Source organism: Mixophyes fleayi, chromosome 1 (genome assembly GCF_038048845.1).
Source record: "Mixophyes fleayi isolate aMixFle1 chromosome 1, aMixFle1.hap1, whole genome shotgun sequence".
NCBI lineage: Eukaryota > Metazoa > Chordata > Amphibia > Anura > Limnodynastidae > Mixophyes > Mixophyes fleayi.
In genome coordinates this window covers 289,419,685-289,433,588 of record NC_134402.1, presented here as the reverse complement: position 1 = coordinate 289,433,588, position 13,904 = coordinate 289,419,685, and the positions used below count along the sequence as shown (strand labels likewise).

General features: G+C 39.3%; 1 protein-coding gene across 3 annotated transcripts in view; it reads right to left on the bottom strand.

Annotated features, from left to right (window-relative positions):
• Positions 1 to 13,904, bottom strand: part of VPS13A (vacuolar protein sorting 13 homolog A) — a 243,599-nt gene that overhangs the window by 207,760 nt on the left and 21,935 nt on the right. For all 3 annotated transcript variants that reach the window (XM_075211020.1, XM_075211019.1, XM_075211021.1), the window contains 7 exons: positions 12,982 to 13,062; positions 9,984 to 10,041; positions 9,104 to 9,231; positions 7,029 to 7,135; positions 3,120 to 3,291; positions 2,953 to 3,015; positions 2,512 to 2,644 (listed from right to left, as the gene is read on the bottom strand). In XM_075211020.1, coding sequence (XP_075067121.1) covers positions 2,512 to 2,644; positions 2,953 to 3,015; positions 3,120 to 3,291; positions 7,029 to 7,135; positions 9,104 to 9,231; positions 9,984 to 10,041; positions 12,982 to 13,062 — 742 coding nt within the window. The remainder of the gene's footprint in view (positions 1 to 2,511; positions 2,645 to 2,952; positions 3,016 to 3,119; positions 3,292 to 7,028; positions 7,136 to 9,103; positions 9,232 to 9,983; positions 10,042 to 12,981; positions 13,063 to 13,904) is intronic.

The window sequence follows — 13,904 nt, the reverse complement described above, 5'->3', positions numbered from 1 at the left end:
CACAAAATGCAGGGTCATAATTTTTGTGAAAAACCTGAGTGCAGAAAAAGACCAAAGGATTAAGCCATGAACTGATAATGCTCCTCTCTGACCACAAAGCAAAGGAGACACTGATGCTCTATGCGTATGGGGACATGGAGATAAGCATCCGTTAAAACAAGATTCGCCAGGAACACCATCTGTTCCATGCCTGCGATCACAGATGGCAACATCTCCATTCAAAACCTCAGGATCCAAATCTCTTTGTTGAGCGTCAATAGGAGGATCCATTATTGGAGAACTTTCCAATTTAAAAGACTCCACAGAAGGCAAGGGGTAAATTAATTTAAATCTACCTGACATAAAATACTTCCTATCAGGCTTTGGACTGGCCTCAGCAGCCAACACTCAACAACAGTTATGGAGATAGAGGGAAACAAACAGTCTGCTTCTTCTGCCTATTTAAAAGGGAGAAGCCAGAAGAATCCGTAACTTCGGGTCCTGCAAACCCCAAGCTTGGACGAAGACCCAGGTCCAAGTCCTCCACACTTTATGATTTCGAAGTGTCCTCTGTACTATAAGTATCCTCCTCTTCATAGTCCTGAAGGAGCTCCCTATCTTCATCCAAAGAAGGATTAGATTCAGAAATGTGGGCCTGAAGCATCTCAGGAATTTAGTGTTTGCCTGAAGACATATGAGGGGCGGCAAGAAGTCTTTTCAATGAGGAAGAAGCCTTTGCCAGACCCTGGGTGGACTTGGCTAGAGTTAACGTCAAAACTTTCTCAGAATTTATAGTAATGAGACATGTCAACTACCTACTTGAACTGAGACATTACCCCCGAGAGATTGGCTATGGATGACGCTAGTGACTTCGTTCAAGCCAGATCCTCCAAGGCGGCCAGTGCAGCTGGGAGCAAACACTGTTCACGGAACTCCGTCACACACTTTGCACAAAGGGCATTCAGGTCAGACTGTACACAAGATAATATAGTGTTACATTCTGAACTAATAAAAATAAATGTATAGTGTTGCACAGACTTTCCAGTGGACCTTTTAGACTTGGAAGTTCCTGTATGCAACCCAGATACCGTTTAAAAAAAACACAGAAAAAAAACAGTGAGAGGACACTCCAAACGCATATGTAAAACTAACATTCCCTGTTTTTAATATAGAAAAGTAGTTAGTACAGCATTAATTATGTGTTGAGATATATATATATATATATATATATATATATATATATATATATATATATATATATATATATATATATATATATATATATATATTTATTATATGTGGCCAGAAAATGGCCCAGAGGAGGAGACAGCAGAGAGCCAAGTACTGCATTAATTCTAAGCAGATATTGGCTGAAATCACCATTGTGCTAGGCAACGCTCCCACGCGGGAATTGCGTTCCTAGGCATAGACAATAGGTCAATAGTATCCCTGTATCAGCAATGCCATCCCACAGTCCATTGCCTGCCCTTCGCCAACTGTACTCTCTAGCCTGGAGATCCGTGTCGGCTTATGTGTGTCTGAGGCAGGAACTGCGTACTCCTGTGTGCAGTGAGCAATCCGGCTTGTCCCTGCCGCCTGAGCACAGCCGCCGAAGCTGTACTCTCTTATAAGGAGAACTGCTTCAGCAGACGTTCCTGCCTAGAGGCTGTGTAATCACTGATTGCTTGTTGCTAGGGGACATCAGACTGCATCCGGAGTTCCATGTGGGCAGTGCAGCAGCTAGAATATAGCACGCATTGCCCAAAAAAAGTGAAGGAGTTGTCAAGCAGTCTGGGAGAGGGAGGGCAAAAGGCTACACTTCCCCAATTAGGGAGACAGCGTGAAGGCGACCACAAGGCCCTTCACCCCCTGGGAGGCATCCCCAATCAGGCACCTATTGTTGAAAATAGAAAAGTACAAATAAATGTAAAAAAAAAAAATAAAGAAAAAAAAAGGAAAAGAAAAACACAGGGCACTTTACAAAAACTGAAGATGGCTCCCATGGGAGGGTCATAAGTAGGGAAGGAGCTAGCCATTCAAAGTGTTTGAGTGCCTTTATTCTACATCCCACATACTATACCCCAATGTGCTGCTGTGTAACCCCAATGGCAGGACAGAGAAAATTTCTTTCTAAAAAAAATTGCTAGAATACAGGTATGGGTTCTTTCATTCAGAACAACTCTAATTAGCCCATTCACTTTATGGTGAAACCACAAGTTAAAGCATGCACACTTTTCCTTGGTTCATTTATTTTCTTCAACACCCGAGGCTAAGGGGTTAAGGGAAACCCTTGAATACAAAGCTTTACATTATAACAATATCTTTTCATTAATCTAGATGATCAGTTATTAAAAAAAATGATATTTAGTTGTTTAAAAAATGACTAAAAACAATACTACCGTTTTGAAGAGTAACATTTGTGTGAAATATTGTGAAAACAATATGTTTGTGAGCAATCTCTCAACCATAGGTGAGAAACTGAGAGCCATATACACAAATAATGATGGCCAATACCATTTGGAACACACTTACTTCCAGACTTTGCCTCTTCTTTTTTTTCTGTGTTTTCTCCAGACCAACCCCACATCCAACCAAACCATCCTGTTGAGTTGCTGTCTTCAGCTTTTGCGCCTGCCCTGATTATTTTAAGACCAGCCTTACGTGCCTGAACAGGAAAACGACAGGATCAAGCAATGCTTCCACCCCTTCCCCATTCCACAAAACCGAAAAAAAAAGGTATACCATTCTTATGGGTGGAATCTACATATTTTAAGAATAGAAGGTCATATAGAATAATTTGTAACATAATTATCACTCACAAAAATCTTTTTACAATGTTCTGTAGGTCCTCAGATAGACTACGTATAATTTAAAAAGCTGCAAAGATGTGGACCCATAATGCATACATGGCTAACAATGCCATTGTAATTAGAAAAGTTATGAAACAATGTAAAAATAATGATGGTTCCTTACTTCCACTTCTGCTTGCTGCCGTGCTAGAGTAATGCAAAAAATGTCCAGCGTTCCTTCATGCTCCTGTGATAACAGAAAGCCATACTTTAACACTTTGCTTATGGGACACAGCCAATCAGTGTGATTAACAAGTAAATGAAATCTGCAGGAGAGGATAAAAGAGGTACCTCTGTCAAACGGACAATGTCCTCAGCTGGTTTCTTTGACGTTATCTTTGTTTTGTACAAATCTTTGTATTTCTTGACCTGCTGTCTGTGTTTCCGAATATGTCTCCATGACCACATATTGAGGCGCGGTTTTACATTAACTTCAAGGATACCAGTTATAGCATAATGCCACCTGTTTTTATCATTTTAAAAAAATAATAAGCAGTGATACCCTTATGAAACCAACATTTGTGTAAAAATCCATGCAGGCAAAATAAAAACAGAAGCTTAAACATACTGTCAAATATTTCTTAAAATAACTATACAAATGTCCATTTTACACACACACACACTTCAGCTACTAAATGCTTTGGATCAAATTGTTGCCAATTTAAAATGTAAGACTCATGACTAGATTTTCCCATAGACCCTGGTTACTAAAACCTGGACACTCCGCCTTCCTGTTGCCCCAGGCCAGATCAATCCACAGCTTGCTCAGTACTACAATCTTCCCAGTGCTTTCTGCTGAGTTCTATTGAGCTTAATTGAAGAGAACTGGACAGATGGAGCCTTTACACTGTGACCTTAAAAAATCAGGGTGTCCGCAGGGGACCTTTTAATTGTCATATAAGGGCAGAAGGGTGGGAAACAGGTTTTAGTAATGGGGTTATGTAAAAATGACCCATCCATTTAAATTCTATAAGTTAATCACCACATTCTGTATATACATATATACAGACATTCACTGCTCAATACAATGAGCCAGAAAATATTTGCATTATGAACACAGGTGCAGAAAGATGTTAGTTTGTGTTACTGTAGAAAGAGGCTACTTGGTTTAAGCAGAATATTAAATGAAATAGAAAGATTTTTATACAATAAATCCTTTTTCTGAGTCCAGCTGGGGGACACTGCTAGCATGGGTTGTATGAGGGGAGCTAGGAGATGGCACTCAAACAGTTAATTATTTGTTTGACCTACAGACAGACTCCTCCCCTCTACAACCCCCTGCATCCTCTGTGTATTTATAAAGCCCCAACGAGTAAGACAAACGAGGAAAGAGTAGAAGGCAGAAGAGAGAGAAGGCTGTGTGCCCCCAATCGTAGCAGCAGTGTCCCTCTTATAAGCCTGCAACAGCACAAAGAGGGAATCTGTCTTGCAAATGTCCGAAGTTCGTTAGACATATATGCGAAGGGCACAAACAACATCCATAGGTTCATGGGATTGTAAGCCCGAAGATCCAGCCTGCACGCGCAAAGCCGGGACTATAATTCCCTGATTCAGGCGAAACCTGAAACCATCTTAGGTTGAAAAGAAGGAACCATCTGCAGAACAGTCCGATCATGTGTGAGCCTTAAGAAAGGGCTCCATGTACTGACACTCTATGTGCAGATGCTATGGCCAAGAGAAAAATCACCTTCCACATAAGGAACCTGAATCCGACCGTGCTCAATGTTTCAAAGAGTGCGCTCTGAACCATAGTTAGCACCAGGGAGCTGCGGGTGGAACGGAAGGAGGCTGGATATGCAAGACCGCCCTAAAGAAAGGTCCTAAGTTCGCAGCACTGAATAGTTGGGGTGAAGCTTACTGCCGCAATTGCACCATTAAGCCCCGCCCCTGTTATTCAATGCTGTGAGTTTTATAGTAGGGAATGCAGCTATAGTGACGCGATGAGGTCACCATGCCCCCCCCACTCCACGATCATCAGGGAGACTGCCTGATTTTCTGGGAGTCTGGGAGGACTCCCCAAAATTCGTGTGAGCCTCCCGGAAATCCAGGAAGAGTAGGCAAGAATGGCCTAACAGTACCGCTTGTCTCTCTGGCTCTGGCGGATGCGCTGGCTCCTATATATAAGCCCTCTCTCATTACAGGGAACTTGGTACCGTCCTAAAAATGGGGGCTTGCATCGGGATCGCAGCGCTCTCTGCTGATTAGCAGCGCCGGTCACCCTCCTATCACTTCTTATAGTGATCTGTAGTACAAGAGCCGTCCATGGAAATGAAGAAGCCAGGGTCCTGTGAGGAAATGTGCTTCCAATACAGTCCCAGTAAGTATAAGCGCTACACGTGCACCTAAACTTAAGTAAAGATAGTTAAACTAAATTAAAAGAAAGGAAATTTCTGTAAGAAAATGCTGCAGAGCAGCACACAGTAAGTCCAACGCCTTGAGCACTCAAATTACACTGGAGATGCAGGTGGTTGTAGAGGGGAGGTGTCTGTCTATAGGTTAAACAAATAATTAACTGTTTGAGTGCCAGCTCCTAGCTCCCATCATACAACCCATGGTAGCAGTGTCCCCCAGATAGGATGAAAGAGAAATATATCTATTTTTAGTTATCACTTCTTTGTCAAAGTAGGAATAATGACATCAATCTCTATATTATAAATTATGAGCCTGAATCTTTAAGGGGCTTTCATGAAGGGAAATGGGCGTTTGCCCATAGTCAAAGTACAGTAATGTCCAAACACTGATGAACCTTCCGCTTAGAACAATTATTTGTCATAATAGGAAACCCCTATATTGTTGTCCATCTATGGATTCAAGAATTGATTGTTTAATCCCTTTTACTTTTTTTGTGACATATAGAGACATACTTTAGAGACATATTGGCCAATTTACATGGTATTGGCATTTTCTGTCTCCCTGTGTACCACTATTATAGAATATAATCCATGCCGCTGTTTGGGTACTGATTATTTTAACACATAACACACACAATACATTTTTATATATTTTGCTGCTTTTTAATAAGATTTAATAAAAGTCAAGTTTTATATGTTGGTATATTTCTATGCACCAGAAGTAGATACTATAGTATTGGGAAAATGTACAGTATATGCAAAGATAAATGAGATCGTACAAAGATCTCTATATCTATATATAGTGACAAAAGGAGTGATTTTCCATAGGCATCTAAGAAAGTAATTAGATATTCAGCTGACAGGCTGCAGACATAACACACTTATACAGCATTGTGCCTAGTTCAAAGATAAACAGGTGCAGGACGTAGATATGACAAAGTAAAAGTATAAAGTGTGATTTAACTTGCATGGTGGAGGTGCATAAGTTTTCTTTTACAGCTGACTGGGTGTGTGTACAGCGGGACAGATCAAACAGCACCTAAAGAGACCTCCTTCTCTAAGGACCAGATGGGAGGAGTCTCAAGTATGAAAACCTGTACTGTGCTGCAATGCGGGGTGACCGATGCCAAACAGTGGCCGGTGTCTAGACAGGAGGACTAAGTCTAGCCAGTGTTAGGTTGCATGGTGCCATCCTAATGAAAAGTGTGCTCTTTATCGGTTTATTGTGGCGAAACAATAAAAGCACTGTTTATACAGCAAGAAGTTGTCTGTATGTGCATCACCAGAAAGGTGCCAGTGTCACATTATAATATAAAAATATATATACATGTGTGTGTATATATATATATATATATATATATATATATATATATATATATATATATATACATATATACAGAGAGAGAGAGAGAGAGAGAGAGAGAGAGAGATCATACCAGTTATTAGTTTTTTGCTGTTTATATGCCAGTTTATCTACTCTTGCTTAAAAGGTCACCGTAGTTCTTAATGTGAGAGAATTATTTCATATTAATATAGCTACATAGGTTTACAATTACTGTTTGTAACTAGCTGCAACTTAAAACTAGTGGAATCATCAAGTTGTCTGGCCCAGGAGCGCAGCTGTTTAGGAGATACTAAAGCAACCAGTAGTGCGAATGACACTTCCTCCAGGCTAATGGCCAGGGAAAGTTTAAACATAAATTGCAAGAATTCAAAGAATGATTAGATGGCTGATGCAGATTGTCTATTGGGTAGCATGGATAAGTTTTCAATGACAGTGTTTTACCTGCAAAATTGTTTTTAAGTTTTTTGGGTTTTTTTTTTCAAAAGAGCAGACAATCTGACTTACCATTTCCTAGCATTACTGTGAACAGAAACATCTGGTCGGAACTTTCTATATGGTAAGTTTCTAGACATCATGTCGATAGACTCAAGAAGCTCCATGACACTGTGATACTAAAAGACAAACCATACTTAATCATTAACTGGCTGCATTAACAGTAAAAATCCATGACAATATGTTTGCCTTCTAAAATGCTATTGGATAAAATGTGTTCCATAAACAATATTACACACACACTTGAAACTCGTGTATAGCAGTCCGCTACCTGCACATTAAATTGAACACACTCTCCGCCGACAAACACAAACATACAAATGCATAAATGAAATGTGATGAGATAAAAATACCTTCCTATATTCTTCTGCTGTGACAGGATCAGTTTAGTTAATACAAATTACAGTTATTTACATTTAAAGTGAGATCAAACTTACATAAGTAACATGATAATAATGGCATTAACCTTATATATGTAACTTATGTATTTATCATATTTGACATTACAAGTACAGGAATAATTACTATGAAATTTTTTAAGCTCAAATATCTAAACATATACACAAATATTCTGCTCTTTTTAAACACTGCACATATGAGGTACTTGTACTGCAACATAATGTATGAATCCTTGTATTGTTAAGACTCTACAACTCGGATATTAAAGAAATAAATTAATGCCTTGACATTCCCAGTCAATGTTGCAGACGTACATCAGATTAGACTGATCTATCAGATCACTTAGAAATTTAGATATATTGTTTGGAATCTCTATGGTGGATGAAGAAACATTATGCAAATCCCCTCAATGAAGATGATTGAAAGTGACATGTACTCTAAGGTTCTTGGAACTGGAATTCTTACACCGATTCAAGAAATCATTGTGTGTCAACTTTATTAAACAAAGTAAATCATCTTCCTATACATATTTCCCTATTACATATGTTGTCTCTACTTCATCTTTATCAAATAAAAATAACCTATGAAAACAATAGCAAAAATGACGTATGCAGGTTTTTCTCAACAGACTACCTTCCAAACAAAAGTGATAAAAATATAGATTTTATAGTTGATTTGAAATATAAAGCTCATTTATTTATTTGACATTTACAGTTTAATGAAAGTCCTCTGACTAATTATAATTCTAGGATAAAGAATGTATATTGATATCCTGTTATCAGTTTATAAAGAAATCATAGGTAATATATGAAGATCTCCAGATTATGTAAGCTATATTATTGTGAATTATTATTCATTTTAGTTAACACTTATTTAATTTAGAGATTCTTTGATATACAATAGTTTCTCAAACATATAAACCAGTGGCATAGTGACAGTGGCTACAGCAATCTGACCCTTGAGACTAGGGTGCTCAAGCTACAATCCAATAAGCATCCACCTTTAAACTTGACAGTGCTGGTGGCAGGGGCTCCTGTTAGCCCTTCTGTGGATACAAACTGTAGCACCTGGCCCTCATCTTAAAAAGGATTCTCCCAGGAGGTGTGGAGCGTTATAATTCTGCTTTGTGCATTAGTAATATAAACGTCTCTCTGATCAGAGACACCCTTTTAGTGCTAGGCCAGCCTACTTGATCATAAAGGCACAGATAGCTCTGAAAGTGCTACAAGGATGCTGCACCAGAGGACCCTGCGGGGTAAAATAGTAAGTGTGGAATGGTGAAGGGACAGGGTCTCTGTGCTGCATCATAAGTGGGGGAGACATCATGCTGCATCATGAGTGAAGGAGTCTCAGTGGAGCACTGTGGAAGACAGTCGTTTGTGCTACAAACATGTGGAGAGGGTCTGTGCAATGTGGGATTTTATTAAAGGAGGACCTTTGCAAGAGATGCAAGGATATTTCTGTAAAAAGTTATGGTAGCTGTTGAATGGGGATGTGGTGATCTTCATGCCATTACCTAATTTTAAGTTTAGAGGGAACTTAATTCAGAGTTTGTGCTGGGGTCCAGGGATATCCACGTATACCACTGATATAAATTCTTAATGAATAAAAATAATTCTATTTCTGCTACTACAACTTTTCATTCACAATTTTGACAGGTATACTGCAGGCATATGTTTTACCCTCACCTGTGGCTTATTGAATTCAATGGCAATGTCTTGAAGGTTTACATCCAAGTCAATTTTCGGTGATGAAAAATCAACATCAGAACGTGGGTTCATACGGAGTTTTGCTCGTCCTGAAATGGGTCGGAATACTAAAAGAAAAATTAAAACAGAACACTTGTTTGTTGGTACAAGCCTTTAATACTTGGTCTTTCATTGGATGCACAAGTCATAAACAGTGAATTAGCGTTGTAAATGACTCTTTTGTGGAAAGTAAATAGGGAAAATAGTACAAAAATAACCCAAAATACCTCACGACCTATCACATTTTCAAAGCCTGTTTCATCTCTGTTGTCTTATTATAAGACATAAGTTTCTAAATCCCAACATCTAATAGAGAAGTACTAAAAAGTATATCTTTGTAAGTATATCATAAACATTATGGAGTACATTAAAATTATTAAATTTTTATTCAAAAGTGAAATAAGATTAAAAAAGGACACTGACAGTGTTATAATACCATCAGACAAGACTGAATTACCCAAATTTATATCAAATGTATCTAAACATTTTCAGAAATGGGAGGGTGAGACACTATCTGCTCATCCGTCTAACATTAAAGAATTAAATGTGAAAATCACAGAATGGCAACTTTTGTTCATACAACAATGCCATTACTATTAAATGTAAAGCAAATCATACCTGAAATGTAACAAACATCAATAATGATCACCTCTGAAAGATATCTTTCAACCAAATTGCTGCACTATTGTGAAAACAATTACAATTAGCCACACCAAATTTGCTGTTTTCGCTTTTAAACCTTTCAAAACCGGCATTCATACATTTGCCAACTATTCCACACCGATAAAGTGTATATTTCAGTTAAATAGATGAGACATACCAAAATCATAGTCTTCAGGGATCATGTTGTGAGTAGCGACTCCATACTTCAAAACACCCTGAAAAAAAAAAAACTTTCAGCAGTTATTTTGTACAAGTGTTTGTTCAATGATTTTTGTACAATAGATATTTAACATAATTACAAAGCAGTGATTTATAGCTAGTTTAGTTTCACATTTTACAGTTACTAAAACTCTATAGAGCTGTAAGGGCTCCGCATTCTGTTTGAATAAGCAAAAATTGGACAATTGTACTATACTCTGAATCCAGTGGGGAGAACAGTGAGGTAAAGAATGCTGTGAATGGAGCTTGGGAACTTTACTTAAAGCATTGCACAAAAAACAGTAAGTACTGATACTCCTCTCTTCTAGACCATTCAGCAGGAACTGCAGCAAACAGTACAAACTAAAAGAAGAGGTAGGAAACCTATTCAATTCACACCAGGATATGTAAATCTTCAAAACTCTATCGGAATTTCTGGCCAACAAGCTTGCAAGTCTTCACCATGGTTTGAATCACCATCAGAAAACCCCTTGGCCTCAAGAATTTTGGCCTCAACAGCCATGTCATTAAAGTCAGCCGAGGAAAACTCTCATGGAGGAAAGGACCCAGACTTAACAGTTCTGGGTCTCAGAAGCAAGTGCCATGCCAGGCCCTCTGCCATGCTTAGGATGTCCGTATACTAAGACCTCCTGGGTCAATCTGGTGTCACTAGAATCGCTGGAATGCCCTCTCTCTTTACCTTTTTTTGCACCTGCTTAAGTATCGCTACTGGCAGGAACAGGTATATGAGTTGGGAGCCCTCACAGATCAGCTCCACCAGGGTGAGCAACTCTGATATAGGTTTGTAAGAATCCAGACCCTCTGCCAACTGCTCCGCCATATATGAAATCTGCATGAGACCTGAAACCTATGGTCAGATCTGGTCCAGACGTGTTGGCGGTTGCCAGGATTCTCTCCAAAGACGACGATACCTGAACTAAACGTTGGACTCACTTTGCCAATCCCAAGCATGCTCATTAGGTGCTCTAAGTGCAGAACCCGAAGGGTCTTCAGTAGAGGAAATTGCACTCCCAAAGACTGACATTGATGAGGCAGATGTGGTAGCATCTCAGCCCCACTCACTAGGGCGGGCAGCAAGCTTCATTAGCTCTGAAGTGGCCTGGGCCAGGAGTCGGAGAACCAGTCTACTGCTTCTCCGACTCAAGTTCTGCACACAAGGCATACGTCCCGGACTGGGCGAAAGGTGATTTGGAGCAGGCAAAATCCTTTGCTACTGTCCCACCTCCTGCCTTAGCCCTGGACAAACTCCCCATCCCAAGCACAGAAAAAATGAGGGAAGAAAAGAGGACAGAAAAACAATTTCACAATCCAGGAGAATGTGAAACTGTACAGACATAGGCCAGAGAATAGAGAAAAGACCTCCACAAAACAATACCAATACCACACCATTAAGTCCCTGCAGCAAGGAGGACAGACAGAGAAGAATGAGCTGCTATTTCAGGATCAGAATCCAGGAGTATGTGACCTACGACAGCTGCTGTGTTTCTTTGATGGGGTGGCCAAACAGGGAAGCCACAGCAGAGAGGAGATGCTGGACTAAGATCACCTTCCAGCAGGGCCCAGCACACAGGGATGGCCTAGTTCCTAGTGTGGGGTTGCTATGAATGGCTGCCTACACCTGACTCAAGTTCACGTACCTGAATGCTGTGCATCCGATGTGCAGTAGTGTATCTGTTCCCACACACACAATGGTCATGGAATGATTGTTGGTACCAGGTGATTATCTCAGAAACTGCTGATCTACTTGGATTTTAAAGCACAAATGTCTCTAGAGTTTACAAATAATTGTGCACAAAACAAAAAAATCCAGTAAGCATTAGTTCTGTGGGTGAAAACGCCTTGTTAAAAAGAGGACAGAGAATGGCCAAATGAGTTCAAGCTAAAAGGAAGGCAACAGTAACTCAAATACAACAATACAACAGTGGTATGCAAAAGCGCATCTCTGCACGCACACCATGTTGAACCTTGAAAGCAGAATACCACATAGGCTTCCACCCCTGTCACCTTAAAACTGAAAACTGGGGCTAGGCACATGCTCACCAAAACTGGACAGTTAAAGACTGAAAAATCATAGCCTGGTCTGACGAATCTCGGTTTCTGTTGCAAAATGCAGATGGTAGAGTCAGAAATGGGCATAAACAACATGAATCCATGGATCCATCGTTCCTTGTGTAAACGGTGCAAGGCAGTGATGTGGGGAATATTTTCTTGGCAGACATCTTAATACCAACTGAACATCATTTAAAAGCCACCGGATTGTTGCTGACCATGTTTATTCCTTTATGGCCACCGTGTAACCATCTTCTAGTAGCTGCTTCCAGAAGAATAACATGCCATGTCACAATCCACAAATATCAAACTGGTTCCATGCACATTAGAATGAGTTCAGTGTACTCCAATGGCCTACAGTCATCAGATCTCAATCCAATAGAATACTTTAGGGGTGTGATGGAACAAGAGATTCCCAGCATGAATATGCAGCCAACAAATCTGCAGCAACTGCGATGATGCCATTATGTCAACATGAACCAGATTCTCTAAGGAATGCTTCCAGGACCTTGTTGAATATATGGCACAATTAATTCATGCTGTTCTGGGAGCAAAGGAGGGTCCTACCCAGTGCTATAAAGGTGAATCTAATAAAGTGGCCACTGAGTGTATATTTTAACAGGATAATGTTCTAACAACATAAAATAAAACAAACATTAATTAGATGCTACTTTTTCTCTGAAACTTTTTTATGCACATTAATATATTGCATGAGATTTTTTACATTTTCAAAACGGTTATGACCTTGAAGGTTCAGAGATTTTGTGATGACATCTGATGTTGTTTTGTCTATATATAGTAATATACAAAATAGCAAGCCCATTACATTACAATGTCAATTTTAAAGATGACCAACTAAACTATCAAAAAAATGTAAGTTAACATACCAAAGCTTCATTGTAACTTCGATTGTAGTACATCTCAGATTTCACATTCCAATAGGCAAACAGATTGTCAAGGCGTATAAGCTAAAACAGAAAATATTAGTACATACAGTAACAAACAGCCAAACAATAGTCAATATAAAATGTAAAAATTGTGAAGAGTCTATTCTACAGCTGTACAGGTCTAGTAATGTAATTGAACCCCTGCCTTTTTCTTCAGCATCCTATATTTTCTGTATCCTCTGCAGGAGCAAATACCTTGCAGAAGCTTTGGCTACAGCAAATGATTGATTCATATTGTTTGTGAGCATAAAAGTAGCATGACAGTAAGCTTTTTTGCAATATATACGCAAAAGGTCTTAAGTGAAAATGGCGCTCCGCCCATTTGTTTATAAAGCATATGCCTTCAATTTATACACACCCTTCGCCCCTTCTACAAACCGATTAATTTATTACAGCAGACTCTAGAAGGCAGGCATTCCTTGGAACTCCCAATAGCGGTACCAGTATTGTTACAATCTGGCAACATTTAATCAAATATGTTAGTGATACACTAAGGGGGGAATTAAATTCCCCCTGAAGTACCGCCACGTTATAGATATTACCATTATTATGGTAATATTAACCCGGCTTTCTGCTCGCAGCTCCCTGAGCTGCGAGCAGAAATCCAGCGTTAGAACTACCGTACTAACGGTAATTACACGCACCATTACTGTAATAACGGTAATAGTTTTAGCGTGGCGGTACTTTGGGGGGGAACTGAATTCCCCCCTGAAAGTTAAAACTGCCATATTTGAAGTAAAAAGATATATGAATAATAATACATTTGCAAATGATATTTAAATCAATTACATTACTGTTAATTGGGGACATGTAAGAAAAAAAAAGGGTAGTGATCTTAAATGCAGGAGGGGGAATAATTTCTG